This window comes from Sceloporus undulatus, chromosome 5 (genome assembly GCF_019175285.1).
Source record: "Sceloporus undulatus isolate JIND9_A2432 ecotype Alabama chromosome 5, SceUnd_v1.1, whole genome shotgun sequence".
Taxonomy (NCBI): Eukaryota; Metazoa; Chordata; class Lepidosauria; order Squamata; family Phrynosomatidae; genus Sceloporus; species Sceloporus undulatus.
In genome coordinates, this window is record NC_056526.1 from 148983109 (window position 1) to 149002628 (window position 19520).

The 19520-nt window shown below is 40.2% G+C and overlaps 1 protein-coding gene across 4 annotated transcripts in view; it reads right to left on the reverse strand.

Annotated features, from left to right (window-relative positions):
• The window catches only part of GAB1 (GRB2 associated binding protein 1), a 98003-nt gene extending 78764 nt beyond the window's left edge, over positions 1-19239 (reverse strand). For all 4 annotated transcript variants that reach the window (XM_042468477.1, XM_042468475.1, XM_042468476.1 and 1 more), the window contains exon 1: positions 19072-19239. In XM_042468477.1, coding sequence (XP_042324411.1) covers positions 19072-19143 — 72 coding nt within the window. In that variant the 5' untranslated portion in view covers positions 19144-19239. The remainder of the gene's footprint in view (positions 1-19071) is intronic.
• Between the last annotated feature and the right edge of the window lie 281 nt (positions 19240-19520).

Sequence of the window (19520 nt, forward strand, 5' to 3'; positions counted from 1 at the left end):
TGTAGGTAGGGCCTATTTCTCTGTTGCCCTACTGGAACAACCTATATTATTTTAGATCCCTTCCAAAAATCACTAACAAACAGTCTCACCACATGATCAGAAGGTGAAGTGAGGAAACTAGAATAAACAAGACATTTGTTTTTTTGTCTGTATGAGTAACTTTCTAGTGAAGTCATCACTGTCCCCTGCAATAATATATCTAATTACAATATAAGAATTTGTAAAAAGGTAATGGAATGAACCATAGCATGAAAATGTGTCAAGTAGTATTTGAGGATACAGATTACTCTAAACAGAAGGTTCAGTTAAATAAAATGGTTTTCACTAGATGAATCAAAAGGCAATGATTTAGGCAGGTTTTTCACAGTAACATTACAAAATCTAGGGCTAACTAGGGAAAAAGACCTAACCTACAATGGAGGGACAAAGCAACAGTGACAAATGTTACCATATCAGAATGCATTCAGAATGGCTGAAGCAATACCAGGCCAACATTGTTTTCCAGATTTCAATGAATGAATCTAAGTTTACATACTACTTTGCAGAGGGAAAACACACCAGCTCCAGTGGCATGAAGACTGCTTATTGCTAGCAAGAGATATTATTAGTGATTCTGCCCAGTATTTTCAGTAACCATTTAAAGTGATTTTTAAAAGAAGTGCTTTATGTACACAACATGCTTTCTCCAAATGCTTGTTCAGACTAGGTTCCTAGTAAACAGACTAATGTTAGTCTGAACAGTGTTTACATGAGTGGAGAAAAACATGCTAAATATTTTTTTTAAACACACTTCAAGGAACCATATTTTCCATCTCTAAAAAAATTAAAATGTGTTAGCTTTGAAGGCTTAGAGGTTGACTTTAATGCTCTATATGAAATAATTGGAGCAGGGCTGCGATGTAGAACAGGCCAGACATCTGCCTAATATCTTCAAAGGCTCTTCCTCTCTCTCCTTAAAACACTACATTTAAATCACACATAGGAAGTACAACTTTAGATATACCATCTTCAGTCCAGATGAAATCCCTTCCTTATACTTACAGACATCAAATAAAAGGGTGTGAAGTTGCAGCTTTCCAGATATACAAGGAAGTGTTCTTTATAAAAAGAAGTATTTTCTTTCATGTGTAAATATTTCAAGATGGATGTGCTGTACTTCATCACTCTTATCTTTATCTATTTTATTAATAGGCAGCATTTCCAAATGGTTTACATTTCTCTTTAATAGTATAATTAATTTCATTCATATTTTAATTTGTTGTTATTTGCTATAATATATGGACTTTGACATATGGCAACCTTATGAATGAGCGACCTCCAAGATTCCCACTCAGCAACTGCACTACTCAGATCTTGTAAACTCAGGGCAGTGGCTTCCTGTATTCACTCTATGCACATGGTCTTCCTCTTCTACTGCCCTTTTCAGTCATCACTGCATTTCTATGGAATTATGTGCTCTTATGATATGACCAAAGTTTGACAGCCTCAGTTTAGTATGCAAAGGATTTTGTACCACCTTTGAGACTAACCGAGAGAAAGACATTGTAGCATAAGCTTTTGTAGACTTGGCCTGCATCCTCAAATGCAGCTCCAGTTTAGTCACCTTGGTTTCTAGTTCATCTTGATTTGTTCTAATATTCATCTTTTTAGCAGTCCATCTAATCCCAGGAACTCATCTCCAGCACCATGCATATGACTTATTGCGTTTTTATTGGAATCTTTTTAGTTACATTGGAGGCTGCCCTACAACATTGGGGGAAAGGCAGGGTATAAAACAATTCAATTCATTTTCAGTTGGTCTAATCCAACAATACCCCAGTTAACAAAGCCTCTGACAATGAAGCTTCAGTTTTACAAAGTCTTTTTAAATGGCTCCAAGTCCGCTTTGTTCTCTTTGTCCTCCATCTAGCTAGAAGTTTTGTTTGTTTGCTTGTTTTTAGCAGCATTAGCACTGGGAAGATGGTGTAAAGGAAGGTTGGCGAAACATAGACTTTCAGTGTCAGGTTGCAGCAGCATATCCACAGTAAACATTACAATAAAGCTTGAGTTGGAAAGAATGGGATTCTGCCGTACCTTAGCCTACTGTAGCTGAGTGTGAGCACCTGTGTCCACAATCCTTTATTGAGCAAGAGTGAATAGTAAAAAAAGAGAAGAGGGAAAAGCAGATAAGCCTGCCTTTCAAGCTCCCCACAGCATGTTAAAAAGTCATATATCTGTAGGTTTAGACAACAAAATGGAAGTCATAAGAAAAGTTTGAGCTGAGGAAAGGAAAAAGTAATCCCTGGTTACATTTTGGAAGAAACTTTCACGTAGTCTTTATAATGTTCAAAAAAGTTTTGGTCTACTTATGGGAAGTTTATTTGATCAGGTTGTTTCATTTTACACCTCCACAATGTTTGGCGCGTTACAGAACGCCCCTTTGGGGCGGCCTGTAGGCGTGCCTTTCCCTGGTGTATCGGGGCCTCAGTGGTCAGAATGGCAGCCGCTAAAGCCCCGATCCGCCACTTTCTGGGCCGCGGGGAAGCAGCAAAAGGCCGCTTTCCCACAGCCTGGAAAGGCGTGTCCTTGGGGCTTCAAGCCCCAAGGACACCCCAACGGCAGCGGGAACTCCCAGAAAGGGGCCGCTCAGCCCCTTTCTGATTTGCATCGCTGGTACAGCCTTCACACGGCTGCACCAGCGATGCAAACCAGGAAGGATCTCAGTTTCAGAGCTCCTTCCTGCTCCGCTGAAAGGGCGCATTAAGTGCCCTCGCGCGGAGCGATGGTGTCACATCCGCGCCGCCTTGTTTGGAGGCGGCGCGTTCATGATGCCATCATGGCAGCAGCCGTGTGGAACGGCTGCCGCCATTTTGTGCGCACAGAGCGCGTACTAGGGTTAGGGGGGTGCGGAAGCACCGGCCCTTCTTAACGCTAGTATGCGCTCCACGCGTACTTTAATGGCAGTCTGTAACCTGCCTTAGTTTTGGATAAAATGTTTGCTTAAACATGTTCAAATACAGGTATATCTCAGTTAATAAAGCTAACAAAAAAGCTCCTTTTAACTAAGTCATTTTAGGCCTGCCTACCTCCTCTTTTTTTCTTTTCTTTTTTTTTGACACATGGGAGGATGGTCAAGGGGGGCTGGTAAAATATAGCAGCCTGTCTGACATAAACAACACAGTCAAGGTTTTTCTGGGAAGAACAGGATTCTACTCTAGTCAGTGCTGCCACTTTGAATCCCTTTTGGGAGAAAAGTGGAATATACATCAAATATATAAATTCTGTTGTTGCTTGTGTGCCTGCCTACAACAGACAAGGTAAACAGGAGCTGATCTTCTTTTTAATCCCTATCCTATCCATATTATTTCTGTCTCTGGTACCACATTTTCTGTTAACATGGTAATGTCAAGAACACATTCACTTTATTAACTAAGGTATACTTTACTTCCACAACAAGCTCCTCGCATGTGTTGCTAGCAAGATGTAGTTACTATAACCAAGTCTACTGGCTCCCCTTTTGAAAAATCAGCTATTTGTGCAGATTTCAGTTCACACAAGCAACTTAATGACTGAAAACTGAATGTTGACATTAAAGATGTGCCTTCTCTGAAAAATAAATGAAACACCAACAAGAACATACAAAATCCCAACAACTGCTGTGTTGAGTGCCATTTTGTTCAGCCTCAAGCATCCTGCAAGTGATTAATGGTACAAAACATGAACAAAGGATGTAAGTATCATGTACACATTTTAGAGAATAGGGTAAAAAGCTGACCCACACATGAATCCTTCAAAAGCCAAGTCTTACTAACTGGAAACTGTATGTCTTTTTTTAAAGAATTCCACCTGCCATCAAGTGTGCCTGCTCTTTAAAATTTTCTCAAGCCAGTATTCACAGTACATTATAAGCAATATTACAAATTATTACTAATAAACCAAAGCCCAATGTTCAGACACACTTTTAGAGGTCTACTGTGGAATTACAACTCCTTTTAGCAACACAGCCTGAAAATATGCAATGTCACACAGAAGGAAAGCATTCTTCAAGTTGCCAAAATCAAGCTCTTCAGTCATCATGGAATAACCACCTTGCTTTTCCTTCTCCAGCTGAAATTAAACCTATACAATTTCATTCACTGTCTCATCCGTTATAATGTCTTTACGAACCAATATAAACATGCCTGAAAAACAGACACATAACTGTGGCTGGTATGATGCTGGCGAAACGTCAAGAAGAAACTCTTCTAGATCATGGCCACATAGCCCGAAAAACCCACAAAAATATAGACACATAAATGCATTTTTCCATTCAAATAGATGCTTATATATAGAGTAAATAAGTAAAACAGAAATGAAAGATCACATAAAATATTTCACTTGAACCTGTTAATTAGGGCCCAACAAAATCCAGCAGAAAGGTTTGCCTTCACTTTGGGAAAAAACACCTTGGAGCAAACAAAATAGTAAGCAGTCAGTCCTGCTAAACCAAGCCTGGGGAACCTCTTTCAATCTTAGGGACAAATTCAATTTCAGAGAAATTCCAGTAGTGAGTAGGGCCAAAGGCAAAAGGTGAGATGAAAGATACCGGTATACAGGTTGAGCATCCCTTATACAAAATCCTTGTGTCCAGAGGTGTTTCAGATTTTGGAATATTTGCATATATATAACGAGATACCTTGGAGATGGAGCCATAAATTCATATGTGTTATATACACCTTATGCACTTTTATGTACTTTTTTTTAAAAGTAAATTAATATAAACATTGAACCTTCTGGAGACCACTTGAAAGCTTTGTCTAAAATGTATCCAGGGATATTTTCTTTCTGTCCGTCTGTCTTTCTTTTACTAGCCTCCACTTTTTTCCATCCTTTTTATTTAAACTCAACACTCAGAGGCAACATCAAGTGGTGAGCTGACTTCATTAATGGTTATTACAAACTGGATTTAATTTTCACTTTCACCATAATGCTTTCAGTGGAATTAATTCACACTTCAGCTGCCACCACTGAATAAGGAGGAAGAATCAAGTAGCATCCATGTGGATGTGAGCTAGTCCCATATATCTACATATGCAAGAACAATCCACATGGAGACCAATATCAAATCTTCAACAATACAAACATCACTTAGTCCTCCTTAGTATAAAGAACATACAGATCGAATACCATCTGCAATACCCATTGTCTCAACAGGACGGGCAGTGCTTTAAAAAGCTGGTAACACACAACAGCATAACTATTCCCACATTAAAGAATCTGCCCTCTCGGCAAACAAGAATCAGTTTCATTTAAATTAAAATGTCAAATCTACTGCAGCCTATTAAAATATTTACACTGGAGAACTGGTAGGGTGCTATAAAAAGAAAAACATGTTCTTGTCTCTAGATCCCCCCCCCCCCCCCCCCCACCTTTGTAATCTAAACATTTCTATCCCAAGGGCAAAGCTTTCTTCCAATAAAATGCATACAGCCAGAGGGAGGAAGGGATGAAGGCGTGCCTCTCAAATATCCGTGGTACAGTATAGTACAAGTAATACTGCAGCAAAGGACTGCCATCAAAAATTGTTCTTATGTTTCGAAAAGGGTAGAGATCAGATAACATAAATTCAGACGAACACAATTATTCAAAATAATCTGATCTAACCTCACAATGTACACCACCTCAGCTTATACGCATACTAGACTAGAACGATCACAGGCAGATAACACCCCATGACAATGAAGAGTCAAAAAAGTAAAACAGCAAATTTAAAGCTAGCATTGTGCCAGCCCAGAATTATTTTCATATGATGGAGCAGGGAATCTTTTCACTTATAATCTGCCCAAGCATTGAGACACTAGCCAAAGGTCCTTTTCCAGGGCATCACTGCTTTAATAAGTATGATAGGTATGAGAGCTGGACAGTAAAAAAAAAAAAAGTTAATAGGAAGAACATGAACTCATTTGAGATGTAGTGCTGGAAAAGAGTGCTAAGGATATGGTGGACACCCAAGAAGACAAACAAATGGGTTCTAGAATAGATCAAGCCTGAACTCTCTCTGGAAGCCAAGATGGCTAAATTGAGGCTGTCATACTTTGAACACTTCATGAAGAAAAATGAATAACTAGAAAAGGCAATGACACTAGGAAAGGTGGAAGGTTGTAGAAAGAGATGAAGACTCCATGCCAGATGGTTAGACCCAATCAGAGAGACACCAGCCTGAGCCAGCAGGACCTGAGCAGAGAACTTGAGGACATAGGGTCTTGGAGATAATTCCTCCACAGGGTCACCATGAGTCAAGGTCCACTCAAAGGCAGTTAACATAAACAACCACCACAAAGATAGGGGCTTTTCAATAAGAGGAGACTTTGCATTTATTTAAGGAATACCAATCCCAGAAAGTTCTACATGGGGACTTCTTTGTTCAGATCAAGATTTTAATGCTTGCCCAAGCTTTCAGTCAACAGTGAATGTTTTTATTCACTGAAAGAAAATGAACATGCATTCATTGTCCATATTGTCTAGTGTTTTATTTCTCTTATTATTGACCCTGCCTTCATTCATCTGGTCTGCTGCTATATCCTTTCTTTACTCCAAGCAGTTCAATATATGGAATGTGGTGCTCTGGCCCCATTTTAGACTCACAATAATCCTGTGTGGCTGATAAATTAGAAAGAGAATGGCCTATAGTCACGTATGGAGCTTCAAAGCTGAATAGGTTTTCCAACTATTAGTCTTTACACTCTGATTACTGCACAAAATTTGTCTCTGCACAACCACAGATAGTGCAACCCACAGAGAAATTCTGCTGGATATGCACTATTTAAATAGGGTATCACTTCTCAACAAGTACATTTGTTTACATAGCTGTTGGGACTCTATCAGTTTCTCTGTCACTACTTGTCAGTCCCTTCTCAGGTAATCATATCTAATTGTTCCAGAATTATGTATATGTCATACTCCACCTTACTTAAAAATCAATGTATGCATTCTTCCATATTCTTCCTAGAGATAATCACTCTGCAAATTACAGCTTTGACACTGTCAGGGTTACCTAATATTATGTTTGTAATTGACATCAATTCATTATTACTAATGAGCCCATGGAGCAATGTATTCCACAGAAAAGTAAAGCATCATTCCCACCCATCCACCCAAAATGTTTTCTTCTACAACACTTTCCATGGAAACATTTCCACTCTAGCACTAACTGCCACATGGTAGGAGTAAAGAAGGAATGCCATCCAGACCAGACATTCTCACATCCCTACTTTACTGACCTATTAAGCTTCTAGGCTCTCCTTTAGACTTAAGACTGATTAAGTGAAGTGCCAGGGAATATCAGATGGCTGTAAGCTATATTCAGAAAAAGGTAATGGCAAAACCATCTCTGAGTGTTTCTTACTTAAGAAAACCGTATGAAATTAATAAAATCAGCATAAGTCCACAGATAACATGAAGGCAAAAACTACAACTACTAAACTAAAGCTAAGATTAAAAGGAGCAAAGCCCATACACTGCTTTAGTGTCAAAAAAACAAAAAGCTAAAGGCTGATTTAACTAAGCAGCAGAATGAATTTTTGCCTGGGGACTTTTGAAAAGAAATTATTAAAATGAGCATAAGTCCACAGGTAGCATGAAGGCACAAACTACAACTACTAGACTAAAGCTAAGATTAAAAGGAGCAAAACCCATATACTGCTTTAGTGCAATAAATAAATAAATAAATAACGGCTGAATTAGCTAAGCAGCAGAAGAATGAATTTTTGCCTGGGGACCTTTGGAAACCTTCATAAGGGTCAGATGTTCCTTGGAACTCAAAGGTGACCTATAAATCCCCTTCTATTATCTTTTTGTTCACAAATATCTGAGGTAGGGCACAGCTGGCTGTGCTGAGTAGCCTTGGGATGCAAGTTAGCCACATGCCACTCTTTCCCTACTTGGCTATAACAAAAAAGAGAAAGGGGAGGAACTGGCCACAGATACACAGACAAAAGTACATAGTATGTAAAAATAAGAGAAATTGGGCACAGAATCTGTGATATGAGAATGCTCACCATTTCAAGGTGAGATGTACTTCAATCTTAAACTACATGCTGCCCTTTGGAAAGGGAACAGCTGACAGTAGCCAAGAAAGAAAGATACGGAAGGATAGCCAAACTGCTGTGAACTGAAAAACAAACTGTTACAACCTTAAGCATATTTTAAACAGAGAGACAAAGAGAAAGCTAGAAGGCCAGCACAGGTATGGAAGTTATATTGTGCTTTGTACTTCTCTAGGGCAGAAGCGCTAGTATGTGCATAGAGCACAGAGCTCCATGCCTTTAAGGCTAAAGATAGGCCACCTGGGGAAGCTGCATAAAAGCAAAAGGTTATGCAGAGAAGACCTCCACAGACATGACTGAGAACTCCTGCACTGTTAAAGGCTTCTGTGTTACGAATGATGGTCCCAGCGCATGCTGATAAAAAGAAAAATGCTTAATGTGTTGGGTTATTAAATGATCATTTCTTACATGAGGGAAAGGGGTGTGCTTGGTCCCTCTAATGTGGAGAAAGGTAAACTGTTTTGGATTAGAACTTCCGTAAGCCCCAGCCAATATAATAAATATAAATTATAAATGAGGTCCAAAACATCCAGAAAGCATTACATTGCCCCCTAACTATACCTGTAGCATAACATTTAATCATTAGGAGCCAGCAATGGCAACATTGGCCATACAGGCTATTTGCCTGCCTATCATGAAGGTGAAAAACTTTTATAGACCTGCAAGTTAACAGAGCTCATGGTTGCCAAATCTACTTTGTTCAAAAGACAGACATTTAGAATGTAAGAATTCTAAGCCACGTTCAACTTATTTGAGGAACTGAATAAATAGACCTCATTATTCTTGTACACAAAACTCCTGTTTAATCTAATCTTTCTTTATTTCAGTGATGCAGTTTAGGCTAGGCAAGGAGTCATTTTGTTGCTGCTTTTGTTGAAACTGGAAATCAAATTCTTGCCCATTTACTGTACTACAAGTAATTTCAAGAGCCACCAGTACCTTCTGCTCACTCTAGTTTTGACTGTGTAAGAGAAGTGGGAGAAGGATTGTTTAACATACTTGAATTGAGAACATTGGGAACTACAACTCAGAGACATAACAGCAATGCTGGTTAGGAAGTTGAAGTGCTGGTCTTCAAGGGAGCATTTTTAGAAACACTACCTGTTCCACACAAGACCTGCTATGTAGACAGAACTGCAAGATAGCAAAGCACACCTTGCAGTTTTGGAAAGGGGGTTAATTTTGTCACGGCAATATTTTGGATAAGCCAGATCTTGTCCTGAACTGACTCAAACTAATGGTGCTTAACATTTAATATGTTATACTGCAGTTTTTAAATGATTTCTGGAGAAGAACTGAGAGCCATCAAGTTTCAGCTATTTTTCCACGACCATTGAGCAAAAAGATAGAATCAATAAACTAGACAATGAAAGAAGAATGAAAAATTCTCCACAGAATTAGTGGTAACAAATACTAGATCCTCCCCGAAATGAAAGGAGACATATTCCTACTCAACAAAACTCAGGTAAGTAATAAAAAAGACCACTCCAAAAATTAAATGCACCTGCATTTATATTTACTTGGGAAATGTACATCAGATTGCAATGAGCAGACAAAATTTCTAGGCATCATAAAGGTCTGGGCTTTAGAACAATGGGCCATAGGGCTGCCTAGAGCGATAACAATCCCAGGCTTTATCCTAAACGGTGTCACAGTTCTGATGCAAAATGTGAGTGCTGCTGAACCATGTGGAACAAGGACCATGATGCTATCAAGTATTAGTATACATGTAACTGGAAAGCTGCCCTGAAACTGCCAACATAGTCATATTTAACTTCAAAATGGGGAATTTCTAAAAAATAAAAAACAGGGTATTAGTTTTAACAGAGAGAGTCAACAGGGCCAAATTCCATCAGGACTCAATGATACTATTTAAAAATAAGACTAGAAGACTAGACAACATGCATATTTCCCAATAAGGAAAGTAGAGTCCAAAAGGATGGCAGTCCTGGGAGGGGGGTGATCTTGGACAGCACTAATCCTAACATAGGCTGCACCACACTGCAGAAATAATCCAGTATGAAATCACTTTAACTGCCAATGGCTCAATGCTATGGAATTCTGGGAACTGTAGTTTGTTATGGCACCAGAGGTCTCTGACAAAGAGATGTTTCACAGAACTACAATTTCCAGAATTCAATAGCATTGAGCCATTGGCAGTTAAAATGGTTTCAAACTGGATTATTTTTGTAGTGCGGATGCAACCAAAGACACTCAAAATTTAGCAAAAAAGAAAATCAATGATACAAAAAAGGCGTTTAAGGGCATCTTGTTATAAACATTAAAATACCAATATAACTTATACAGCTAAATTAAAAGTAAAGATAGCTAAAGTGGGAAACCACCTAAAAAGGTAGTATACAAAATTGCTATCTCTTTTTGCTTTAAGCTGTTCACCAGTGATTATGTGTTTGGCCAGTCCATTTTGTGGTTGTTGCTGGCTTTTAAATACAAAGCAAAATAGAAATTATAGAAAACCCAGCCTCAGAAAAACAATAACACTCACATCTCACAGATCTAAAGTATTGTTCTGACAATATGAGGCATGAAAGTTGAAGAAAGGGAGTGCAAAAGTTCCTCCCACCATAAGTCTTCACAGTGATATACCATCCTCTTAAGTTTACATAACAGAAGATTGAGCAATGCATCTTTTCATTGCAGCAAGAGTGTATTATTCACATCAGCCATCCAGTGTGTTTCTTCAAACAGGAAAAATGGCAACACAACAGCTGAATCCCAAAGAGCCTAGTGAAGGAATCTGGAGAATTCTGAATTTGGAGATTTACATGGCATCTTGCTGCTGGTTTCCTTTGGCAAAATTTACTCAAGAGAAGCTGCAGCAACATGTCATATGAATTCTTCACGCAGAAACTTCCTCAAACATAGGACAGCCAGAGATGCTGAATCAGGTTAAATACAACCACAACAATACTTATCCTGTACTTAGCTCACTTCCCTCTGCAACTCTATGCCTTAAAGTAGGTCACTAAGGGCCAGAAAAACGATACTTATAAGCCAAGCAAAACAGAGATCCATACAACAAAGCTAAAGGAACAATTGAAAGGAAAATTATAAAAAGTCTGCATGAGATTTTGAGGCAGTAAAGTATGGTAAGTTTGATGTCAAGATCTGCTTCCCAGCATTTCCAAAGCCTGAAAAAGGCACTTCTTTGGACTGCTGCTCCAAGCATTCTCTGGCAAAACCAAGTAACTTTTCAAATTCTGGTCAGCACCAAGATCACAAACCAGTTTGCAGCAAGCACTAGGAATATCTCTTGTTGTTGAATTTACCTTCACACTGCCTGCTCTGAACTCTTTCTGCCAACCATAAAGGGGAGATAAAGAACTCCAGAAAACTGGACATAATTGTTTTTGCCTCACAGCGAAGCAAGTAGCCAGATCTCTGCCGGAACCTATACTACCTTACTCCAGCAAAAATGATTCAGTAGAGGGATAAAAGGGGAAAAGGGACTGTGTCGATAAAAAAAATGTGTACATTAAAGGCTGGTAATTATCCCATTTAATTACACTAGTAGCTTCTAGTTGCTGGCCCCAGCAAAGCCTTGATCCTTTTCTCTAATAAGAAAACCACCCTCCTCATCCAACAGAATCCTTCTCTGGGGATAATTAGAAAATGGATAAAAAATAAAGCTATCATACTGGATCAGAATGACATAGTAGTTTGCATATTGGTATTGTACTCTGGATGACCAGGGTTCAAATTCCCACTCAGCTTTGAAACCTAGTGAGTGACCATGGGCAACAGCAATCCTCTGCTGAATAAATCTTGCAAAAAAAAAAAAACCCTATGGCAGCGTTGCCATAAATGAAGGTTGACCTGAAGGCAAGCAACATCATTATATTGTATTTCCCTTTCAAAAATCTATTATACAACCAGAGTTGGAATGATGTGTACAGGTCTAAAAAAGATATAGCAAAGCTGGAAAAGAAGTTTAGAAAAGATAACCAAAAAGGTTGGAGGTATGGGTAGATGTGATGGATGTCAGCTCAAGGGGCTTGATTAGGACTTTTACATTATAAAACTATGACTAGGGTTCTTCATCTTATAAAACAGCTAAGCAAGGGAGGCATGAACAAGTTATATAAAACTATGGGAAGGAAATAAATAAGCAGAGACTTTTCTCCCAACCAGAGGTCACCTACCAAAGATGAACAGGATACATAAAAAGAAGTACTGTAGCCCTTCACATGGTGCAGTTAAAACATTGGAAATAACTGCCACAAAAGGGGTTATGCCTGCCAACTTGGGCAGCTTCAAAAGGGGACTGGACAAAATTATGGAAGACTAGGTTCTCCATGGTTACTAGTGGGGATCGATGGGCATTTTTAGCACCTTAAGTAGGCTGCCTTTATGTATTGTTTGCTTGGTGGCATAAACAGAAAGATGCTGCTGCATTCAGGTCCTGCTGGTGGACTTTACATAGACTTGCCACAGAGCTAAGAGAATGAAGCAGCTAGAGCAGCACTTGGTCTAATACAGCGGGAGTCTTCTTCATTTCATATGTAGGTTTTATTAACTTCTCTCTTTCCCACACCCATCCCCATATAATCCACCAATGTTCTATTCCTTTCTGACAGAAGAATGCAGAACTAAGGAATAAAACCTTTACACATTATAATTAAAGTTGCCTAAGAAATCTAGTATTTGCACATTCAGACCAACTACATCAGCACCTCCCAAGCTAATATATAGGCCAGAACATAATAGTTCACAAACTTTTGCATTTCCCCAGGTGTGCAGACTCAGTGTTGGCTCAAAACCCATATAAAAATACATTTTAAATGCATATTTTCAGAAACCATAACTTTAGGAAGGCATAGCTAAGCAGAAAATATATTAAATGCATATGTGAATACATATATAAATCCAAGTATGTGTGGATTTTTTTAAAATGGAAGACTATGAGGAAGCAAAGGTGAAACAAACGTATGGTTAAGTACACGCAGAAATGATACAGAACAGAGAGAGGCCAATTAATTTCCTACTGTAATAATATTTAATTGATTCATGTATTTTTATACAGTACATACTTGTATGAAAACACCAAAACAGACTTGCTAGTGGATGAGTGGAAAGCAACCCAAAAAGAGATAAATATTAAAATAATTCAGCAGTGGGGTTCAATGAAATGTCCCAAATGTTCCCTTCCTCCAATGGATGCAGTTCTCTCCACTGGAGCAAGAAAACCTTTAGATCAGGGGTAAGAAATAGCTTCCTATAACACTCCAGATGTTGTTTGGCCCCAGTTCCTATCATTATTCACTACCATCTACACTGAGAATTGGAGTTGAATTGTCATTTTGAAGGCCTCACATTTTCCACTCCTGCTTTCAAGACAACAGAATGCTTAAACCAACATGAACAGTTTGACACAGTGATGGCATTTCCTCAATGTTTCCACTGGCAATTAAGTGTCAAGCACACAGGTCTCCTCCAAACTGTTTGGTGTCAAGAATTATTATTTGGAAGTGCTATCCTAAATTGACAATCTGACACCTTGAATGCTTCTACAGGTCAGGCTGCAATCTTATTTGTCAATATTTCATGCTTAGTAATCGGTCAAGGCCATGTCACTGTCAATGCTTTCTAAGTAAACTGTTTCAAGGCCTTTTCTACCCATTCCAAGACACTACCTCGTACTGTACAAAAATGAGACATAACCTCAGAACCACTTCAGACTTTGCAAGGATTCAGGCAAGAAAGAGACCTTACATCAAGAACAATAAATTGTTGGGGGCACTGCATTCCTTCCACTTCTAAGGCTAAACTATAAAGTAGATAGCAGCATAATTTAATTCTTTTCCCTGCACCACTGCACCATCAAGGATAACCCCAGGGCCCCATACACAAACCTATAAAAATATATAATATAGCAGTAAAGTCAAACAGACATAAATATCCTAAGCCTAGGAAAGGAGTGAAAGACAATGTTTTGATTAGTCAGAGATATCAACAGGCAGGGAAAGAGGCACTGATGAATCAATTATAAGAACAAAGTTTTGTGTCAATGGTGGGACGTGGGGAATAAAACCAAACCCCAATTTTGTATTATTTATTGTTTAATTTATATTCCCCCTTTGCTCCAGCAAGGGGCTCAAAACATCTTACAATGAGATTAAAACAAGATGCAGCTAAAAACATGGTGGTACAAAAGTTGCAAAAACAATTAAACTAGATATCCTGCAAAAATGCCGAGAATTTAAAGCAGTATAAAATAATTTAGCTGAAAAATATATTTATTATGCCCAACCAATATGATGCAAAAACTACCACACTTTTTGTTTTGGCATTGTTCAAAAACTGATTTTATCACAGTTCAGTCAAAAAGTTCAAAGACTGCCAAGTGTAGGGTAATACAATAGAATTTAAAATCCACAAAAGAGTGATATCTTTATTGGGCAATTGAAATGCACAAAATGCATCATGCACAGTTTCAAGGCTCCACTGGATTCTTCACTAGGTTAAAACAAAGTATTTCAAAAGCATACAGGAGAAGAAAAGTGGGGATGGTAGAGTCACAGGGCCACATTTTGTATCAGATGATGCATGTGTTGTAGTTCAGTTGTTTTGAAGGGATCTCAGTACAGGCAAAGGCCATTCCCCTTCTTGGCCATGTGGAGACCAGGGACAAAGGGCAATAAAAGACAGGTAACAAAATTTCAACTCCATTGGCAGCAGAAAAGTAACTTCTCTTGAGATCCATATTGTCTCTGTCTGTGTGAACATAACAGCCCCTTCCTTAGGCAGTGAAAACTGAATTTGATAAACAGTCCCTTTACTGTTTGTTATATCTGTAAAAACTTTTAGGTGCTGTATAGGTAAAACTTGTCAATTGTATAGGACAGCTGCTCATATAAAACTATGTGGATGTCACAGTTATTCTGACACAAATGGAGTGTTCCTCCAGATGTAAAACTGACTAGTCTCATCCAAGAAACAAAACACTGCCAAGCAATTGGTCAAGGCCAGCAAATGAGATCCTTCGGATAGGTCATAAAAGGAAATGGGAGCAGATGTAAACTGGTTGTTGTTGTTGCCAGTATTGTTTCTTTTAAGGATATTCTGGTTTGGATAACTTTTTTAAAAGACAGAAACTGAGACCAGAAACTGATATGTAGTTCCAAGAGGTATTTTGCCTGAAGGCATCAGAGAACAGGTCCACCCTGAATTTGGATGGGACCAAGAACACCACAGGGCACTGAATTAGTTACACCCCAAAGCAACAACATATAATCTCTACAGAAACAATACATATTATACAGATGGCTGTAATATATGGTACCCTGAGATGTTCATATGTAGCCCAGGATATACATTCAAATAAATAAATATGTTGTTGTTGTTGTTGACCCACTTTTCTCCCAAAACTGGGATTCAAAGCAGCTTACAATCTAAAAACACAGTGCCATTAAAAACCTACAAAAGTGACAATTAAATGAATCAGCAATGTCAGACTGACTGTATGAATCAAAACCACCAGACTACATTTATCTTCCTGCCATTGCACAATTCCAATACTGTGGATTGATGGATTTTAGAAGGAATATTAAGGAAATAAGAGACAGGATGATAGTGTGTTTTGAGCACTGGACTATGACTCTGGAGTTCAATTCCCTGCTTAAAAAAACACACTGGAATGCGTTGGGTAACTCACACTCTCTCAGCCTCAGAAGATAGCAATGGTAAATCCTCTCTGAAGAAACTTGCCAAGAAAACCACATGGGTCACCATAAGGCACAAAACAACAATTAAGGAAAGAATCTGCATTGTTCCTCCTAAACCACCTGATTTACAAAGAAGTGAAGTCAGAGCTGGGCTGACAGCACTTCTGGATCTCCTGAAAAAAATCTGGGTGGTCAGTAATGGACTGGCAAGGATTTGTGATGTTTAACAATATCTACAACAAAAATACCCCTTTATGCAAACACATGCTGGGAGGGTGGACTGTAACCAGGAGTAAATTTTTGTGCAGGCGGCTTGTGAGCTCTATATGAGAAGGTTATATTTTAAAGGTTCTCTTGTGTGCATCTCTTGCATTTGGCCCCTTTTTCTGGTAAAAAAAAGAAACTAAGTTTTGCCCACTCCTGTAAGAAAGACGCAGCCTGTGATGTTGCAGTTTAATTGTTCGACTATGGTCCCAAACACACTGTGGATGTAATCCAGTTTGAGACCGCTTTAACTGCCCTGGCTCAATGCTAGGGAATTCTGGGAACTGTAGTTCTGTGAAACATTTAGCCTTCTCTGTCAGAGAGCTCTAGTGCCACAGTAAACTACAATTCCCAGGATTCCCTAGCACTGAGCCAGGGCAGTTAAAGTGGTCTCAAACTATATTATTTCTGCAGTGTGTTTTGGCCCTATGAAAACCAGGATTCAATTCCCTACTCAAGCATAAAAAACTATTGGGTGGCCTTGGGCAAGTCACACTCTCTCAGCCTCAGAGGATGGCAATGGTAAACCCCCTTTGAAGAAACATGCCCAGAAAACCCTATGATAAGTTCGCTTTAGGGTTGCCATAAGTCAAACATAACTTGATGGCAGACAACAACAACCTTGGCAGCCCAAATCACTTCATTTCTAGCATGCAGCCCACTCTCCATAAACAAGCGGACTTTGTGAAAGTACAGTAGCTAATTCTGCTGCACGTTTCAATCAGATATTTCAGTTCCATGTGCACAACATACTGAGATGTCATGACTCATACTATGCACAGGTACAATTCACTGGCAAGTCACAACATACAACAATCCCCTTGTACACATGTAGATTTAACAGAAAAGGTGATAGCTATGCATTCACAGTTTTGCATGCTGCTTTCTACACAACAGTTCTTTCCATGGAGGAAAAAACACATACCTACGACTGCATCCACACAGCAGAAACAACCCACTTTGACATCACTTTAACTGCCATGGCTCAATGCTATGGGAACCTGGAATTTGCCGTTTGTTGTGGCACAAGAGCGCTCTGACAGTGAATGCTAAATGTCTCACAAAACTAATACTGAGAAGTCCACAGCATTCAGCCAGGGGGGCAGTTAGCAGCGGTATCAAACTGGGTTATTTTCTGGAGTGCGGACACATCCTATACAAGACTTCTTAGGTCTCTCTCTTCTGGGCGGCACAAATTCCTTTGGGATTGCATGTACAGTTTAAACTCTGGGCTGTTTTAAGAATCAGACTGTTGGCAGATTCCAATAGCGACTCCAAACTTAAAAAAAGACTAAAAAGAAAAGAAGAAAGAGTTGGAGAATCAAAATTAAACCAAGCCCTCTGCAACTCCACCATTACAGAGACATTTCAGAGTCCTCTCAGTCCAGTCTTGAGCAACTTTGGCTGCTTCGGCCCTGCAGAATAATCCATTTTTGACACCACTTGAACTGTCATGGGTCCGTGCTATGGCCCTCTGGGGCCACAACAAACTACACTTCCCAGAATTCCATAGCACGGACCCATGACAGTTCAAGTGGTGTCAAAAATGGATTATTTCTGCAAGGCGGATGCAGCTTTTGAGACATGTTTTCATTTTTACAAACAAAACAAACGAGGGGAAAAAAACAACAACAGACTAGCTCTAGGAGAAGCTAATGGAAAACTTCAGGGCTGCTGCCACCACCCCGCCTTTCCTCTGTGAAATAAGGGCAATAAGGAGAGAAGAAGCTAGGTCTGTCCAGGGCCTTTCCTGCACACTTGGCCCTTCTGCAAAGTCCTCCAGCTCCACAACTCCTTCTGCAAAAGCCTCCCCCCCCCACACACACACAACTAGGTGTGGAAAAGAGGCTCCAAGGGGTCCAAGTGACCCAGCAAAAGGGGGCGGGGAGCAAGAGAAGAGACTGAGAAAGTACTGAAGGGAGGAAAAACACACACACACCAATCCAATAACAACAGAAATCTACCAGACAGATTTGGTAGATCCCTTTCTTGGGCCATCAAAAGGCATAATATACATGTTGAGAAAGTTTTGAGGGAACACACACACATACACAAAGATACTGAGAAGGGAATGAGGAGAGAAAAACACACACACACATCAATCCAATAACACCAGAAATCCAGCTGATTTGGTAGATATTTGGTAGCTATATTGGACAATATACATGTTGCGCACACAACTTTGAGAAAGTATTGAGGGGAGAAAACATACACACAAGATATTGGGAAGGGAATGAGGGGAGAAAAACACACATAGACCAATCTAGCAACACCAGAAACCCACCAAACAGATTTGGTAGATACCTTTGGTGGGCCAGCCAAAAGGCACACTATATATGTTGCACACACAAGATTGAGAAAGTATTGAGGGGAGAAAACAAACATACACAACACTGAGAAGGAAACGATGGGAATAAACACATACACACACAAGAATGAGAGGTATGAGGGGAGCAAAGCACACACACATACACACACACACACAGAGGACTGAGGGAAGGAAAACACACACATGAGACTGAGAAAGGAATGAAGGGAGGAAAACACATACACAAAGTTGAGAAAGGAACAAGGGGCGAGAGAAGAAGAACACACACAAGACAGAGAGAGGGATGAGGGAAGAAAACAGACACACAAGAGAATGAGGGGAGGAAAACATACACAAACTTGAGAAGGGAATCAGGGGAGAAATGAGGGGAGAAAAACACACCCACAAGACTGAGAGAGGAATGAGAGGAGCAAAGCAGACACACATAAGTTTGAGAAGGGAAGGGGGGTTTGGGGAGAAAAACACAAACAGGGCTGGGAGAGGAATGAGGGGAGGAAAACACACACACAAGATTGAGAAAGGAAACAAAAAGAGAGAGAGATCCCTAGGAAGGAGGGAAGGAAGGGAAGGGACTGAGGAAGGAAGGAGAGAGGGAGGGGAGGGAAGGAAGGAAAAGGAAAGGAAGGAAGGAAGGAAGCCAGCCCCCTGCAAAACCAAACTGGGAGGAAACCAAGGGGGACCAGACCCCCCCCCTTTCCCCCAAAGGGCTCGGGGCCCCGGCGAGACTTACGTAGCGCTTCAACTTCTTCTCCGGCGGCGACTTTCGGAGCCATCCCGAGCAGACCACCTCTCCGCCGCTCATGGCTGCGTCCGCACCGGGAGCCTCCAGCAGCAGCCTCTGGACCGAGGAGGAGGAGGAGGGCTGGTGGCTGGGCAGCTGGGCCCAGGATCAGGAGGAGGCCCCCCCCCCCCCCCCCCCCCCCCTCCAAAGAAAACCCGCCTCTCCCGCGGTTCCAATGGGAGAAAGGAAAGGAGGAGGAGACGGCCGGGAAAGAGAGACTGAGAAGGGGAAGGGAAGGGGGGAGGGGGAAGGGGGGGTGCCTGGGTGTATGTGGAGAGATAGAGATATGGAGAGATAGATAGATAGATATAATCTGTGTGTGTGTGGTTGTGTGCCTTCCAGGCAAGCAAGAGGAGAGGAAGGAGCAGCCTCTGCCCAGTTTCCTCGGAGGAGAAGGG